The sequence below is a fragment of the Cydia pomonella genome, chromosome 26 (genome assembly GCF_033807575.1).
Source record: "Cydia pomonella isolate Wapato2018A chromosome 26, ilCydPomo1, whole genome shotgun sequence".
Taxonomy (NCBI): domain Eukaryota; kingdom Metazoa; phylum Arthropoda; class Insecta; order Lepidoptera; family Tortricidae; genus Cydia; species Cydia pomonella.
In genome coordinates, this window is record NC_084728.1 from 7,764,232 (window position 1) to 7,777,884 (window position 13,653).

Sequence of the window (13,653 nt, forward strand, 5' to 3'; positions counted from 1 at the left end):
TTTGTAATAGATTCAACAATAACCTGATAATTGTCTTTAATAAAACTAAGCTCATTTGGCATGTTCATATCCATCAATGCGGTTTGGGCGTTTGCTATAGAGATGGCTTCTTTTCTTGAAAATTCAAAAATAATACTTTTTATTTGCTCATAATGATCCGCGTAGTAAAATGCAGCATTCAACCATGTCCCCCATCTGGTTATTACAGGCCGCGGCGGTAGGGGCACATCAGGGGCCATCGTCTTAAATATTCGTGTTCTCTGTGGCGATTTCAGAAATATCTTTTTTACATTTGATATTAAGGCGTTGACTCCTTCATGTTCTGATCTTATTTGTTCAGCAACACGATTTAGGGCATGCGCTAAACAAGTAACATGTTTCATGTTGATAAATTTCCGTTTTAAAATTTTGCCTGCGAGAAGCATATATGCAGCGCTGTCCGTGCAAAATATTAAAAATTTGCCAATGTTACCTTCGAAATTACCTTGCCACAAAAACATAAGACTATTTTCTACCACTTCAGCGATCGAGTTTCCATTGACTTTTTCTAATACCTTACATGATAGTAAGAAGGGTCGACACGAGGATCCTTGTAATGACTTTACTATAACATTGACAACGCAATTACCAATAACATCTACTGTTTCGTCCACGGAAAGCCACAGGTAACAATCTTTAAATGAGTTCCTTATTTTGTCCATAACTGGGTTGTAAATTTTTTGGAGATAAAATTTTCTCAAAGTTGATTCGTGTGGAAGTCTTTTATTCGTTATTGGGCAGCAATATTTTTCCATGAATTTTCGGAATTCGGGATGATTAAGTCTGTTCCAAGGAATGTTGCAGGTAACCAGGAACAAGCAGAGATCAATATAGAAGTCGCTTATAGCTCCACATTTCTTTTGGTGCTTGTCAGAATTAACATGTTTCAGAACGTTGTCCTTTTTCAATCTAGTTATAGAACTTTCACACACAGTGCAGTATATAACTGCTTGATCGGTATTATACTCTAACTCTTCATAGGGTTCTATCCAGCGCTGTATAAACGAAGAACGTTGGCGAGATTTTGTATTGTGTAGAATGCTGTTGACATGCTTTAATATAAAAGTGTGTCTTAATTGCGTGAGATGTACGTCACAAGACACACACATTACTACACATTTTTCGTGATCGTATATAAGATCTTTGTACGGTTCAATCCAGTGCAAATTTTCAGATATTTGTGGATCCGTCATAATGAAATCAGCAATTTATTCCGAAATTTGCCTTAAATGAATATATTGAAGTAACAAATCATACGTCTTAATATGTTGATACATGACATATGATGTCATTAAGTGCATTATCTAAAGCGGCCAGTGACAACGTATAGTTCCTTATCTTAACAGTAATTATAGTATGTAGGTACGTTAAGTACTTAAATAAAATATTGGAGCGATGACACTGCAATATGGGTAATATAATAATATTAACATACACATATACATATTATTACTTTTTTATAATATAACATTTAATTAAATATATGTAAACAGAATTAATTACATATAAGTAGTCTAAGTATTTATAAAACGATTCGGACGAACTTAATTAATGAGGATGAGTATGAGTATGAATTTAATTTTAATGTTAACAAAGACTCCATAGCTCTCCTTAGTCTTACCGTGCTAAAAATACTCCGAGGCCTGATTATTACATACTGCACGGAGTCCCTAGGACCCACCTAACAAAAACTTCTAAATTCGGGACCCACGTCTTAGTCTTAGGCATCCACATTAACATAGCTGTAAGTGCATACTAACAATATTTATGAGTCTAAAGTTACTTGAAATAAATAATTAAATAAAAACAAAGAAAAATTAGCCGTCTTAAGCCCCGTTTTCACTTGGTGCTCTGAACAGTTCTGGGCGAACAATCGTTCGTTCGTTCGGTGAATAGAAACAGTAGTAACTAGTAAGAGCAAACATTTGCTCTAAACAAAATGTTTGTTAAGAACACTAAGTGAAACCGCGGCTTTAAAAAGGGGGCTTTATATAGTGTTGGTATGAACTCGAGTCTTTTGAGTCTGAATTTGAAGAACTCGACTCGTTTTTACGAAACTCGGCGCTTAAAATACTCCCGAGTCTTTTAAGTCCCGAGGTTTATTGAGTTTTTTTTTAAGAGAACTGAAAAGGACTCGAGTCTCCGAATAACGACTCCGTCAATGTAAATAAAAGTAAAGCAATTTATGCGTTATTGAATCCTCCTAGACTAAATCCTCCGCGCATATGCATAGTATGTATGTTGATATTATATGTTAGATTTATTCATATATATATTGGTATTTATATAGTAATATGTCTATATATTTATGTAGTAATATCATTTGTGTAACATTTTAAATAATGTTATTAATGTCCAAAATTGAAAATGGTTATTTAAAATTACTTTTATGGTTGTCATTTCTTTTGAATTATTTTTCTCACTGCACCCACATTCGAGAATTTCTGTTTTGCCTATGGTTGACTGGTAGAGAATGCCTTAAGGTCCGCCATTTGTACTTATTTTTATTGTGCAACAAAGTTTAAATAATAATAATAAAAGGACTCAAACAAAAACTCCCTACAAAAGACCCGAGTCTCTAACTTGGTCTAACTGTATTTTTTACCATCACAGAAAACATATATTGTTGAACGGGACGAGCTTTTTTACTCTTTCTCGAAATAGGGACCCAAGTTTTTTTTTTTCTAATGATAAATGTTCATCTTTGGCTGCACTTGGTTTTTTTGGCCCTGTCAATATTCTCTTGCGACCCACTAACGGGCCGCGATCAACAGTTTGGGAAATGCTGGTCTAAGCTTTGCACCGACTTGAATAGGTCAAAGTCTGGCAGTGTCATTATAAACGTCATACTTTCATATAATTTTGAGATTGCTTTTTTTAAGCTAGTTCTAAAGGTGCATTTATGTTACAAGCTTTTGATGTATGCTATATATAGGGTGAAAATTTATTTAAGTGATAATTTATTTGTAGTGAAAATAACCATTAATAAATGCATGCAAAACTATGTACTTAATTTTTTGGAGGAATTAAAAGGCTTTTTAATTATATGTCAATGTCAATGATGCCTAGGAAGAGTAGCAGACACTCGCCGCGCGCGTTCCGTGCTGGAATGTATAGTTTATGTCTCAGTCGCACTCACCCCGTCGTGTATCATGCTTTTCCACGTATGCTCCAGTTTCTTGCGAAGTCGGTACGACTGCAAGATGTCAATGATGCCTAGGAAGAGTAGCAGACGTTCGCCGCGCGCATTCCGTGCTGGAATGCCGCCCGGTCTGAAAAAATTGTACAGGATTATTTAAGATGTGTTGAAAGATAATAATGTTCAAACTAGTGTCTTTTACTAAAGAGAATTTAAAATAGAGACTTTGGATTGTCAAAGAAAACTTTTTTGCCACAGCCAATTTACTGCCGTCTTTCGACACATGATTAAAACTATTAGACAGAAAATTCAGAAAGCGAACATTTGAGCTCCTGGGCTTGTGAGGACATGAACCGCTGAACGCAACCGGGGTTAACACTACGGTAAGAGAGTGAGAGAGAAAGGTATACTCACGGCACATCATCCTCTTCATCAATAGGTTCGCTTTCCGCCTGAATGCTCTCCATCGCCGTAGAGTGCGCCACGAGCCGCTGTCTATTTATTGACCTGCGTACAAAATGGTTTCATTAGTTGTGGTTAGGTGGCGCTGTGAGGGTTTGATATGTGTAGAAAACAGTTGCATAAGTTGTAGATAGGTACTAAACATTGTGGTTAGATGGCGCTGTGTTGGATTTAAGTCACGATATCAAAATGTGTATCATTTTGAATGGGTCATTGTAGCAAAGAGAATTTGAAATAGAGGTGAATTGTCAAAGTAAACTTCGTAGCCACAGTAAATTTTACTGCCATCTTAGGCCAAAAGTATGGCGCCATCGCTTGAAGAGATGTCGCCATACCTTTGGCCTATACTCGAAAAGATGGCGCCACTTTTTGATATTTAACAAATTTAACACATATCAGTGAAAGAATAAGGATCAAAGTCAAATGGCGTTTTTAATCATCCAAGATGGGAGTAAATTTACTGTGGCTACAAAGTTTACTTTGATAATCCACGTATATAACAAATTCCCTTACGCCACATTATGGAAGGTAAAGTAATGTAAGAACATATTACATCGAATTTAGTGTCATACTATACTATATTTAAGCTAATTTTAGAGTTTAATAGCTTAATAACAGTAAAACAATACAATTTTTCCATATCAATTAAGCAAGAACTCTTCTTAGACATTTATACTCTTGGTGTTTTTCTACGAAGTTACAGACAGGTTTTCTAGATGGTTTCTGCAATTAATTCTTTCATTTTGGTGTAGCTATTTGTGAATCAGTAGGTAGAAGTATTGTCAATATTCTAGGACATTTACTACTCGTATCAACCACATGACGAACTAAGAGTATCTACATCATAGTCAAGTGACATAACTTACATTATTATTTTGGATAAACTAGGGAAGGTGGTAAAAAATAGCAGAAATCTAATAGAATAAGGTATACCTAACTACCAAATTATTGTTAAGTAAAAGAGGACAGATTTTTGGTAGATATTACAAAATTAGTTCATTAGTGGCTTACTCAATAGTAGACAAAGCTCGGAAACCGGTTAAATTACCAAGCCGTTATTGTGTACTTGGCGTGAAACCTTTTAATTTTGGTTTTTAAACCGGTTTTTAGGAATATATTTTCATAAAGTTCTTGTCAGATTAACCGGTTTAGAACAATAAAAACCGGTTTCTGCCTATGGCAGTGTCTTTTTTTACGCGGCACACTACCAGGCCGGTCGGCTGTCTCGTCGCGTCGCTTGTCGAATAAACCGGTTTTATTTAGGTTACATTAAAGTTCTTAAACGTTCGCGTTATTATGAAGTTCGGAGTAACACCGAAATAAACCGGTATTTAGGTTATAAGTTTATCTTTTAAGAAATTAAATATTTTCTTTTTATGCCGTTTAGTACAGTTTTGATGTCTGCCGTTTTTCAACTCTTCCTCAATTGCACAAAGGTTAACTAGAAGAGATCCCTGAAAGGGATAAGTTCGCCTTTGTACAAATGATGTGTTTTTGCCGTTGTATGTATCTTTTTGTACAGTTATGTTTTACTACTACTACTACTACTATTATACAGCTATTTTTAAAACCGGTTCCGAGCTTTAATAGTAGGGGCATGCTGATAATTATGTTGTTATTTTATAATACTTTTCGGACTGTATTTCACGAAAGTTAAAAGGTCTTCATAATCTATCCAGGGACATGCATCATCACTTACAAATCTACAAGTTATGTTACCGGGTAGAATTGTACATGCAATTCTTCATAAATCAAAAAGTCATAGTCCATAGAAATTACTCGCAATGGGAAACCATGGGTTTGAAAGAGTAACTCGAATCATTGCGTGTTCCTTTGACTCACGATGCAAACTTAAATGTCAATTTATATCTACTCGATAAGTGTTACTTTTTATCCCTAGATCAAAACACTGATTGAGTAAGATCTAAGACAATTTCGTGCGTTGAATTTGACAGGTAAACGAGATGGCGCTGTACAGCTCCATACATTTTGCGGTATCTGATTGTCAAAAGTTGACGTTTGACAATTGAGTGACCGCAAAACATACGGCGCAGTACAGCGCCATCTGTTTTAGATGTCAAACTAAGGGGCACGTTTTTTTTCTTAGACTTTACCACTCTGTTACAATCAATTCTCTTTGCCCTAGATATTTAAATTTGCATCATCAATTTAAAAAAGCAATGAAATCGTTATTCGCGTTACTTGATCATGATAACTTTACATTCTGGATGTTCAGATATTTAGCGTTTTTTTTTATGGACTATAACAGAGCTTATAACTGCTATATATAACCTATATACAGTCACATGTTAGGATCGGACGCGCACAAAGTCAAGGCCATGTTAGTACGCATTAATAGTCGACATTGATAGATTAAATGTGTATAGATGTGTATTTCATCTGTGTAAGTAGTTTTTCTGTGATTAGATACTAGTGCTATACCTGAGAAGTTAATAAAAAGGATGATAACATACGGAATTAACATGGCAAAACATAAGAAAATGTTAATAGGGACCGTGCGCGTTGGAGGGTCTGCCATCTTGTGGCCTGAATCGGAACCATAAACATGCACATGTACACGTCACGTGTTTTCTTGTGCATAATAGGTTCTGCCATCTTGTGGGCTACATCGGAACAAAAAACATCACATTTACGCCTCGCGCCAAAAATCTGACGGCTCCTGTGCTGCCTCCTACAGTTCATGCACGCTCTCTATAAATTCAGAACATTGAGATCTATTGTAGGTAAGGTAATATTAAGTATTTCTTCCCCTGCCATAAAGAAAAACATGATTTCTTAGAATCTTTACATAACTCATAACACGACAAAAACTAAAGCAGCGCTTCTGGCGAGTTATAAACATAACGACTAATCTAAATCCATCGTTGATGTATGATGCATCGTGGCTAAAACGCGTTTTTTTTTGTTAGCCTTCTTTTGTGTCTCACAACTAGGCAAAGGCCTCCAATCGTTTTCTCTACTCGACCCTGTCGTTGGCATTTTCCCACCATTTTGGATAGAATGCGTCCAAGTCATCCCGCCATCTTATTTTCGGTCTGCCTGCACCTGGGACCCGGGTACGTCCTTACACTACGTCCAAAATCTAATGTTTTAGGGTTTTTAAAATCCTTACTTTGTCGAAATAAAAATCCCTATATTTTATATGCCTTAGACGGTATTTTGTTTGTAACTCATAAACATGCAAACTTTAAATTAATACGTAGGTATGGTAGGTACTCCTAACTAAAAATGATTTTTAACTCCGGGCAGCTTTCATATAATATTCAGCAAGGATTGTACCTGCGTCGGCTACGTGCGATATAGCCGTCATATCCTCGTCTGCCTTCGTGAATAAAATATATACGGTGTGCTTGTTTACGGTAAAAAATAGCAAACACAATATCTAACTTACATGTAATGTTGTGTTTAAATTCTAACTAACTGGTCCTTAACGTACGTCCAAAAGAGAGCTATGGGCATTGTGAATGTCATCTCGCTTAGTGTGGTAGGGCACAGCACAGCGGATGTCATTCCAGATCTAGAGCAGAGCCCAACTGGGGAAGTACCTCTACCTTCAAATAGCAGTACTGATAAATCCTTTACTTGACACTAGATGTCGAATAAGAAAATAATAAGCATTTTAGTAAGAAAACTGATGTATGCAGTGAGTGCTTATTTCTCTATGGTCATACTGAGTAATGTTACACCTATATTTCGATGATATAATCTATCGATGTCGACACAAGTTAGTTGCTGAACAAATGCGTGTTATGACATTCATTATCTATACAAATATTCCGTACTGTGTCCTTTTCACTTGGGCTTTGAAGTCCTCGCTGTCGCATCTGAAATGATTATATAAACAATAATGCCGCCACCCTAAATAATCGTGATAAATTATATATAATTACATTATACGATACATTTTATATGGTATTCATTGATATATTTTAAAATATGTTATACTATACATAAGTAAATATACTATGCAATTAAAATACATTACAAAAATATCAAAGAACAGCAAATGGAGATGAATTCTAAACTGCGCGTGCGCATATAGGCGCATACGAATGTAATAAAATTTAGATATTTTACACATGAAGTAAAAAATAAATACAATACATATTTTTAGGTACAATATTACACAAATCGACTTTGCTATGGGTATACTATGCGACTATATACATACGTATATAGATAAATACATACTTATATACATAGAAAACACCCATGACTCAGGAATAAATATCTGTGTTAATCACACAAATAAATGCCCTTAGCGGGATTCGAACCCGGGACTATCGGCTTCATAGGCAGGATCACTACCCACTAGGCCAGACAGGTCGGTAATGATATTGGTAATGTGCATTTCATAAAATTGGCTGTGAATATAATAACTTCAGATCTTGATTTATTTATTGATTGTAGTAGAGTAGTTTAATAAAAAATCGTGCCTCGAGTTTGACAGCAGGCTCTGTACGCCACCATGTTTTTATTGGATCACTGTATTGAAATCAATATTTTTTTTGCAACCAGATTTATCGCAATATATACGAATCTATACAGCACCATCTATTTACTTCACATGTCAAACTAGGTACGATTTTTTCTTAGACTTTTCATCACTTTACAATCAAGTCTTAGGGATTTTTTTCATGATAATTCAAGACCTCACGCCTCAGCTCGGCCGCCAAGCTCACCTCGTCCGGTTCAGTCCGGTCTTCTTGTTGCCGTCTTCCTCTCCGTCGCTCTGTCCGGATTCCGTACGAGTTCTAGCTTCGGTTTTCTCGCGTTGCGCCTCGTCAAGGTTATGGATGCCGACTAGAAGGGAATAGTCCATGATCTGTAAACAATAACAAAATAATATTATATTCGTACCTAAATGTGAAAGTGGTACGTTTGAATATTTTTGCATATAATTTATTTAGGCATACGATACTATTTATCTGTAAATTCATCTCATAAGGGCGCCCAATCCAGATCAACTTATGTCGTTCCGATTATTGATAATATTTACCTTAAGACTCTCCCTCACTCTGCAAGCTCTCTGCATAGTCTTTATAAGTTTCCGCCTCGAGCAAAATGCCCTCGGTGGAGTGTTCCATGAAGTCCAGATCATCGTATATATCACCCTTCTGTTGTATTACTTATTATATTTACCTTAAAACTCTCCAGCACTCTGCAATCCCTCTGCATAGTCTTTATAAGCGCGTTATAAGTTTCCGCCTCGAGGAAAATGCCCTCGGTGTGGTGTTCCATGAAATCCAGATCCTTGTATGTAGCGCGGGAGCCTTTCTGTCGTTCCGATTTACTGGCCTGTAAGAGAAGGATTAGATTAGTTTTCTAATGACAAATAGACAGACAGGAGCGTTGGTGGCAGCTGAAAACCATGCGAGTTACAAACCAAAAGTTGTGAGTTCGAACCTCGACTTTTACAGTTCGAATTTTTAAAGGCGTTTTGGATGGTACGAGTATGAAGAGCTCTTAAGTAACATTTTGATATAATAAGTTTTATTGCAAGAAACGAAATATCATTGAATACTAATCGCTTTTCGATCAAGGATAACATTGTGAGGAAGGTAGATTATTCCCACTCTGGGGAGGAAGGCAAAGCAAATGGCACTTTCATAAGTTATGTTTATAGTTAAGCCTGGGTTAATTCTTGGTTGGGTTGACAAAGCGAACCCCAGGCTCCTTTAGGGTGCAACTAGAAGGACAGACACACAAACTGATAACGATGTGATCCTGACAAAGCTGATAAAAAAGCTACTAACCATAGTTTTAGCCTTAAATTATATGCTCCCATATTTACACTGTTACCTTTCTCTTATACGTGGAGCCTTTGAGATCGTACTTCTGATGCAGTTTGACAGACGAAGGCAGTATGTTGTTCATGGCGACCAACCGCACGTTTTTGCTGTTGCACTGGTAGCAGTAGAGACCGAAGAACTTTGGTAGTAACGTGCGGGGGTTCTGTGGACAGAGTTACATATAAGAGGCCTTTTCATCTGTGTCAGATGTTTTATATGATCCTGGTAACGACACTTGCGTTCGTGGCTGTATAGCCCTATGGGAGAGAGGGTCCCACGTCCACACACACGGCAGGTGTATGCTCCCCAGGTGGGTGGAGGCCTACTCGTGTCGCCTCATGCGTTTCTCTTTAAAACAGGTGAACCAGGCGTCGCCGTGCTTGGATTGACCATCATGAATAGCACGACGCCACATGGGTCGGTCTCCTGCCAGTTTTTGCCATTGGTTACATGGGATATTGAAAGCAACCATATCACGCTTGACGCAATCTTTGAAGAGCAGCATTGGCCGCCCGACTGGTCTTTTTGCGTCTGCAACCTAGGGGAGGTAGCAGGATTAATGACACACAGAATACACCGGACAATACAAACATACACACCCATACACACAGACAGACAGAGTTTGGATATGGCCAGGACAAAGCTATTGGTTATATTAAATACTACGCTTATGCACATCATACACTTTTTATGAGCTAAATATGTTCTCAATGCGTGACTGTCAAGACAAATGACTCAAATTAAAAGATTTGAAGCAAGGCAACCTATAGTATAGTAAACGGGCACCATTGGTTATTGAATAAACATGATTCTTTGACTGTCCTAAAAGCTGCAAGAACTCGCACTCATAGTGCTGCACCATTTCGATGCTGAATTCGTCGTTCGTCATACTGAAGTTTGATGGTTTTGTCAGATGGATGAATAGTTCGACGTACCTGATCGAGGTTCAAGTAGTATCCCGGCAGCAGCTTCTGCAAGAACTCGCCCTCCTTGTGCTGCACTGTTTTGATGATGAATTCGTCGTCGTTTGTCAGATAAAAGATGGAGCCGGACGCGCCCGGGTTGCTTAGCTCGCGTAGGGGGGCGCTGCACATTGACATCTGGAAAAAGTGAAAAGATGTTATAATATCAACACCATAAGCATATCGCAACCATAATGTGATTTATAGTGTTTGTTTTAAAATATATTTTTATAATATGTTTGCTAGTTTTAAGGTATTTATCTATAGGCCACTAGTTGCCTTAAATAAATAAAAAATATTTAATTCATTTCAATATGGTACATAGAAAAAGAACCACGGGAAAAACAGTTAATGAAAAACATCAAAGGCAAAGTTTTCCCTGTATGGGATCTCTTCCAGTTAGCCTTTGGGGAACTGGTGGCTGAATTTTGTGTTTGTACAAGCTATTTCAATTTACATTCGTGGGATCTCTTTTTTTTTAGGTTTTTAATCATGTGTGTTTCTCGAAATCTTGAAGACAGCACAACTGAACTTTATGTTTGAATTTAAATGTGTCCAGCAGTGAAGTATACGATGAACAATTGGTACCATTCTCATTATGTCAGTATATTTTATCTGTTTGTCCCCTCGAAATGTAAAAATGGATATAATGGAGCAGCTGATGCAAAACATTAAATGATTATGAAACTGTTTTGTTAAAGTAGGTTCTTATATTTTGATAAAGGAATTTTTTAACAAAACTCGGACTTTTGGTTAGGCAACTCACAAATTCTTGATTTAAATGGACTCTTTTTACTATATTAGTACACAATAAGAAGCAAATGCAGACGCCTTGGGTGATGTTTTTTTTTTAATACTACGTCGGTGGCAAACAAGCATACAAGCCATCTGATCGTAAGCAGTCTCCGTAGCCTATGTACGCCTGCAACTCCAGAGGAGTTACATGCGCGTTGCCGCCCTGACACTCCTCACCCTCATTGAGCTCTGGCAACCTTACTGACCGGAATAACATCCGCTGTGCTGTGTCCTATCACACAAAGCGAGATGACATTCACAATGCCCATACCTCTCTTTTGGACGTAGGTTAAGGTCGTACCCGGGTCCAGTCAGTTAGAATTTAAACACATCATTACATGTAAGTTAGATATTGTGTTTGCTATTTTTTACCGTAAACAAGCACACCGTATATATTTTATTCACGAAGGCAGACGAGGATATGGCGGCTATATCGCACGTAGCCGACGCAGGTACAATCCTTGCTGAATATTATATGAAAGCTGCCCGGAGTTAAAAATCACTTTTAGTTAGGAGTACCATACCTACGTATTAATTTAAAGTTTGCATGTTTATTAGTAACAAACAAAATATCGTCTAAGGCATATAAAATGTTGGGATTTTTATTTCGACAAAGCAAGGATTTTAAAAACCCTAAAACATTAGAACTTCTAGTTAATGCATATGTCCGATCAAATTTAGAATACGCTAGCACAGTCTGGTGTCCTCATTTTTTTTCACATTGAGACAATTGAAAAAGTTCAGAATATATTTATTAATAGGTTAAAATACTGATTTTGGAATTTTGACAGCACACATATAGTACCTCTTTATAAGCGTCGTGAAATCAGTGATCAAATATTTCTATACAAAATTTTAAATGGCTTGACCCATTCTCCTAATCTCCTCTCAAAAATATCATATAGATGTCCGAATCGGCGTACTCGTTCTGTAAGCTTTATTGATACTCCATTGTGTTGTACAGCGTATGCAAGAAATAGGCTCCTAGTCAGAGCTTGTAAAGAAAAATACATAGATCATGATATAAACCACATGTCTCTCCAATAGTTTATTTCTGCGATTAAAAAAAAAAAACAATAATAAAGTAAAAAATAAATAAATGTAAGTAAAATTGTTTAAAAATGTTAATGGCATATATACGTGTCTTCTCATATAATTATCTCTGTAATGTGTATCACAAAATATATTGGTGTTGTAGTAACCTAATAAATTAAGTCTTGTCTGAGCAATCATAAATAATATTAGTCATAAGTGGAAACTGTGTGAACTGTTGAACTGGCTGTGAATTGTCTAAATTAATTATCTTATTATACTATTTTGCCTGTTTGATTCCCAAGTTTAAATAAAATAAATAAAACAGAGTACCTACAGCATTAGTAATTTTCAAGGCTCGACCCGATTTTAAAAATAAATAAAAATTTTAAAATCGGTTTTACTCCGAACTGTCATAAGAACGCGAACATTTTAAGAACTTTATTGTAACCTAAATAAACCGGTTTATTCGACAAGTTACGGGACGGCCAGCCGGCCTGGTGGTGTGCCGCGTAAACAAAGACACCGACATAGAAGGAAACCGGTTTTTATTGTTCTAAACCGGTTAATATGACAAGAACTTAATAAAAATGTTCTCGTTAAACCAGTTTAAAAATAACGGTTTTACGAACGAAACCGAAATTAAAAGGTTTTGCCCCAAGTACATGATACGAATTCGAGAATTTAACCAGTTTCCGAGCATTGATAATTATCCGAATGATCCATGATGCCAATCCATAAAAAAGCGGATAGTTCCTCTCCGGCGGGGAATCGAACCCCGGTCTCACGCGTGACAGGAGGGGATACTTACCACTATACTACCGAAGACTTGTTTAGACTGGCGAAATTAGCTATCAATTACTACCAAATGTTCAGAGCCACATTGAGTTGTATATACTAGTACCAAAACAAAGTTGATTGCTGTAAAACTATTACTTTGCAATTGGTGATTGCGAGTGTGACGATATATTTATTCTCTTATCGATCTTTAGTCCATTTTCGTTCGATTTATTTTTTTCCGTCGTTAAAAAAGCGACTTACCTTAACTGACCTACAAACTTTTATGTCATGCCAGAAATATTTCATGATAATTATAGCGAACTTCAGTGCTTTTTGAAATGACAACTCCATTTTGAAGAATCAAGTGTGTCGATGATCTATTCTCACTTACCTAGTCATCATTATCTTGTCATCAATTCAGCAGACAATAACGTTCATACAAATCCCAAAAACAATGGCCAACTTAACAAGTAATTAGTCTAATTAAATAATAAAATCATTACACTCAAACAATCAGCATCAAGTCATCTTTCAAACCGGTTGAATTGATTCAAACAAATGACGTTCGATGTGCGCTGACGTCCGAGTGACGTCATATAACTGTCGATCCGACAATCGGATGCCGAGAAAA

General features: G+C 36.7%; 1 protein-coding gene across 12 annotated transcripts in view; it reads right to left on the reverse strand.

The window, feature by feature from the left end:
* Positions 1-13,653, reverse strand: part of LOC133531992 (phosphatidylinositol 4-phosphate 5-kinase type-1 alpha) — a 126,068-nt gene that overhangs the window by 41,131 nt on the left and 71,284 nt on the right. For 10 of the 12 annotated variants that reach the window (XM_061870459.1, XM_061870460.1, XM_061870457.1 and 7 more), the window contains exons 5-11: positions 10,389-10,553; positions 9,464-9,616; positions 8,804-8,959; positions 8,344-8,486; positions 7,444-7,485; positions 3,593-3,685; positions 3,179-3,311 (exon numbers count right to left, since the gene is read on the reverse strand). In XM_061870459.1, coding sequence (XP_061726443.1) covers positions 3,179-3,311; positions 3,593-3,685; positions 7,444-7,485; positions 8,344-8,486; positions 8,804-8,959; positions 9,464-9,616; positions 10,389-10,553 — 885 coding nt within the window. The remainder of the gene's footprint in view (positions 1-3,178; positions 3,312-3,592; positions 3,686-7,443; positions 7,486-8,343; positions 8,487-8,803; positions 8,960-9,463; positions 9,617-10,388; positions 10,554-13,653) is intronic. The other 2 variants (XM_061870454.1, XM_061870452.1) reach the window with 1 other exon arrangement.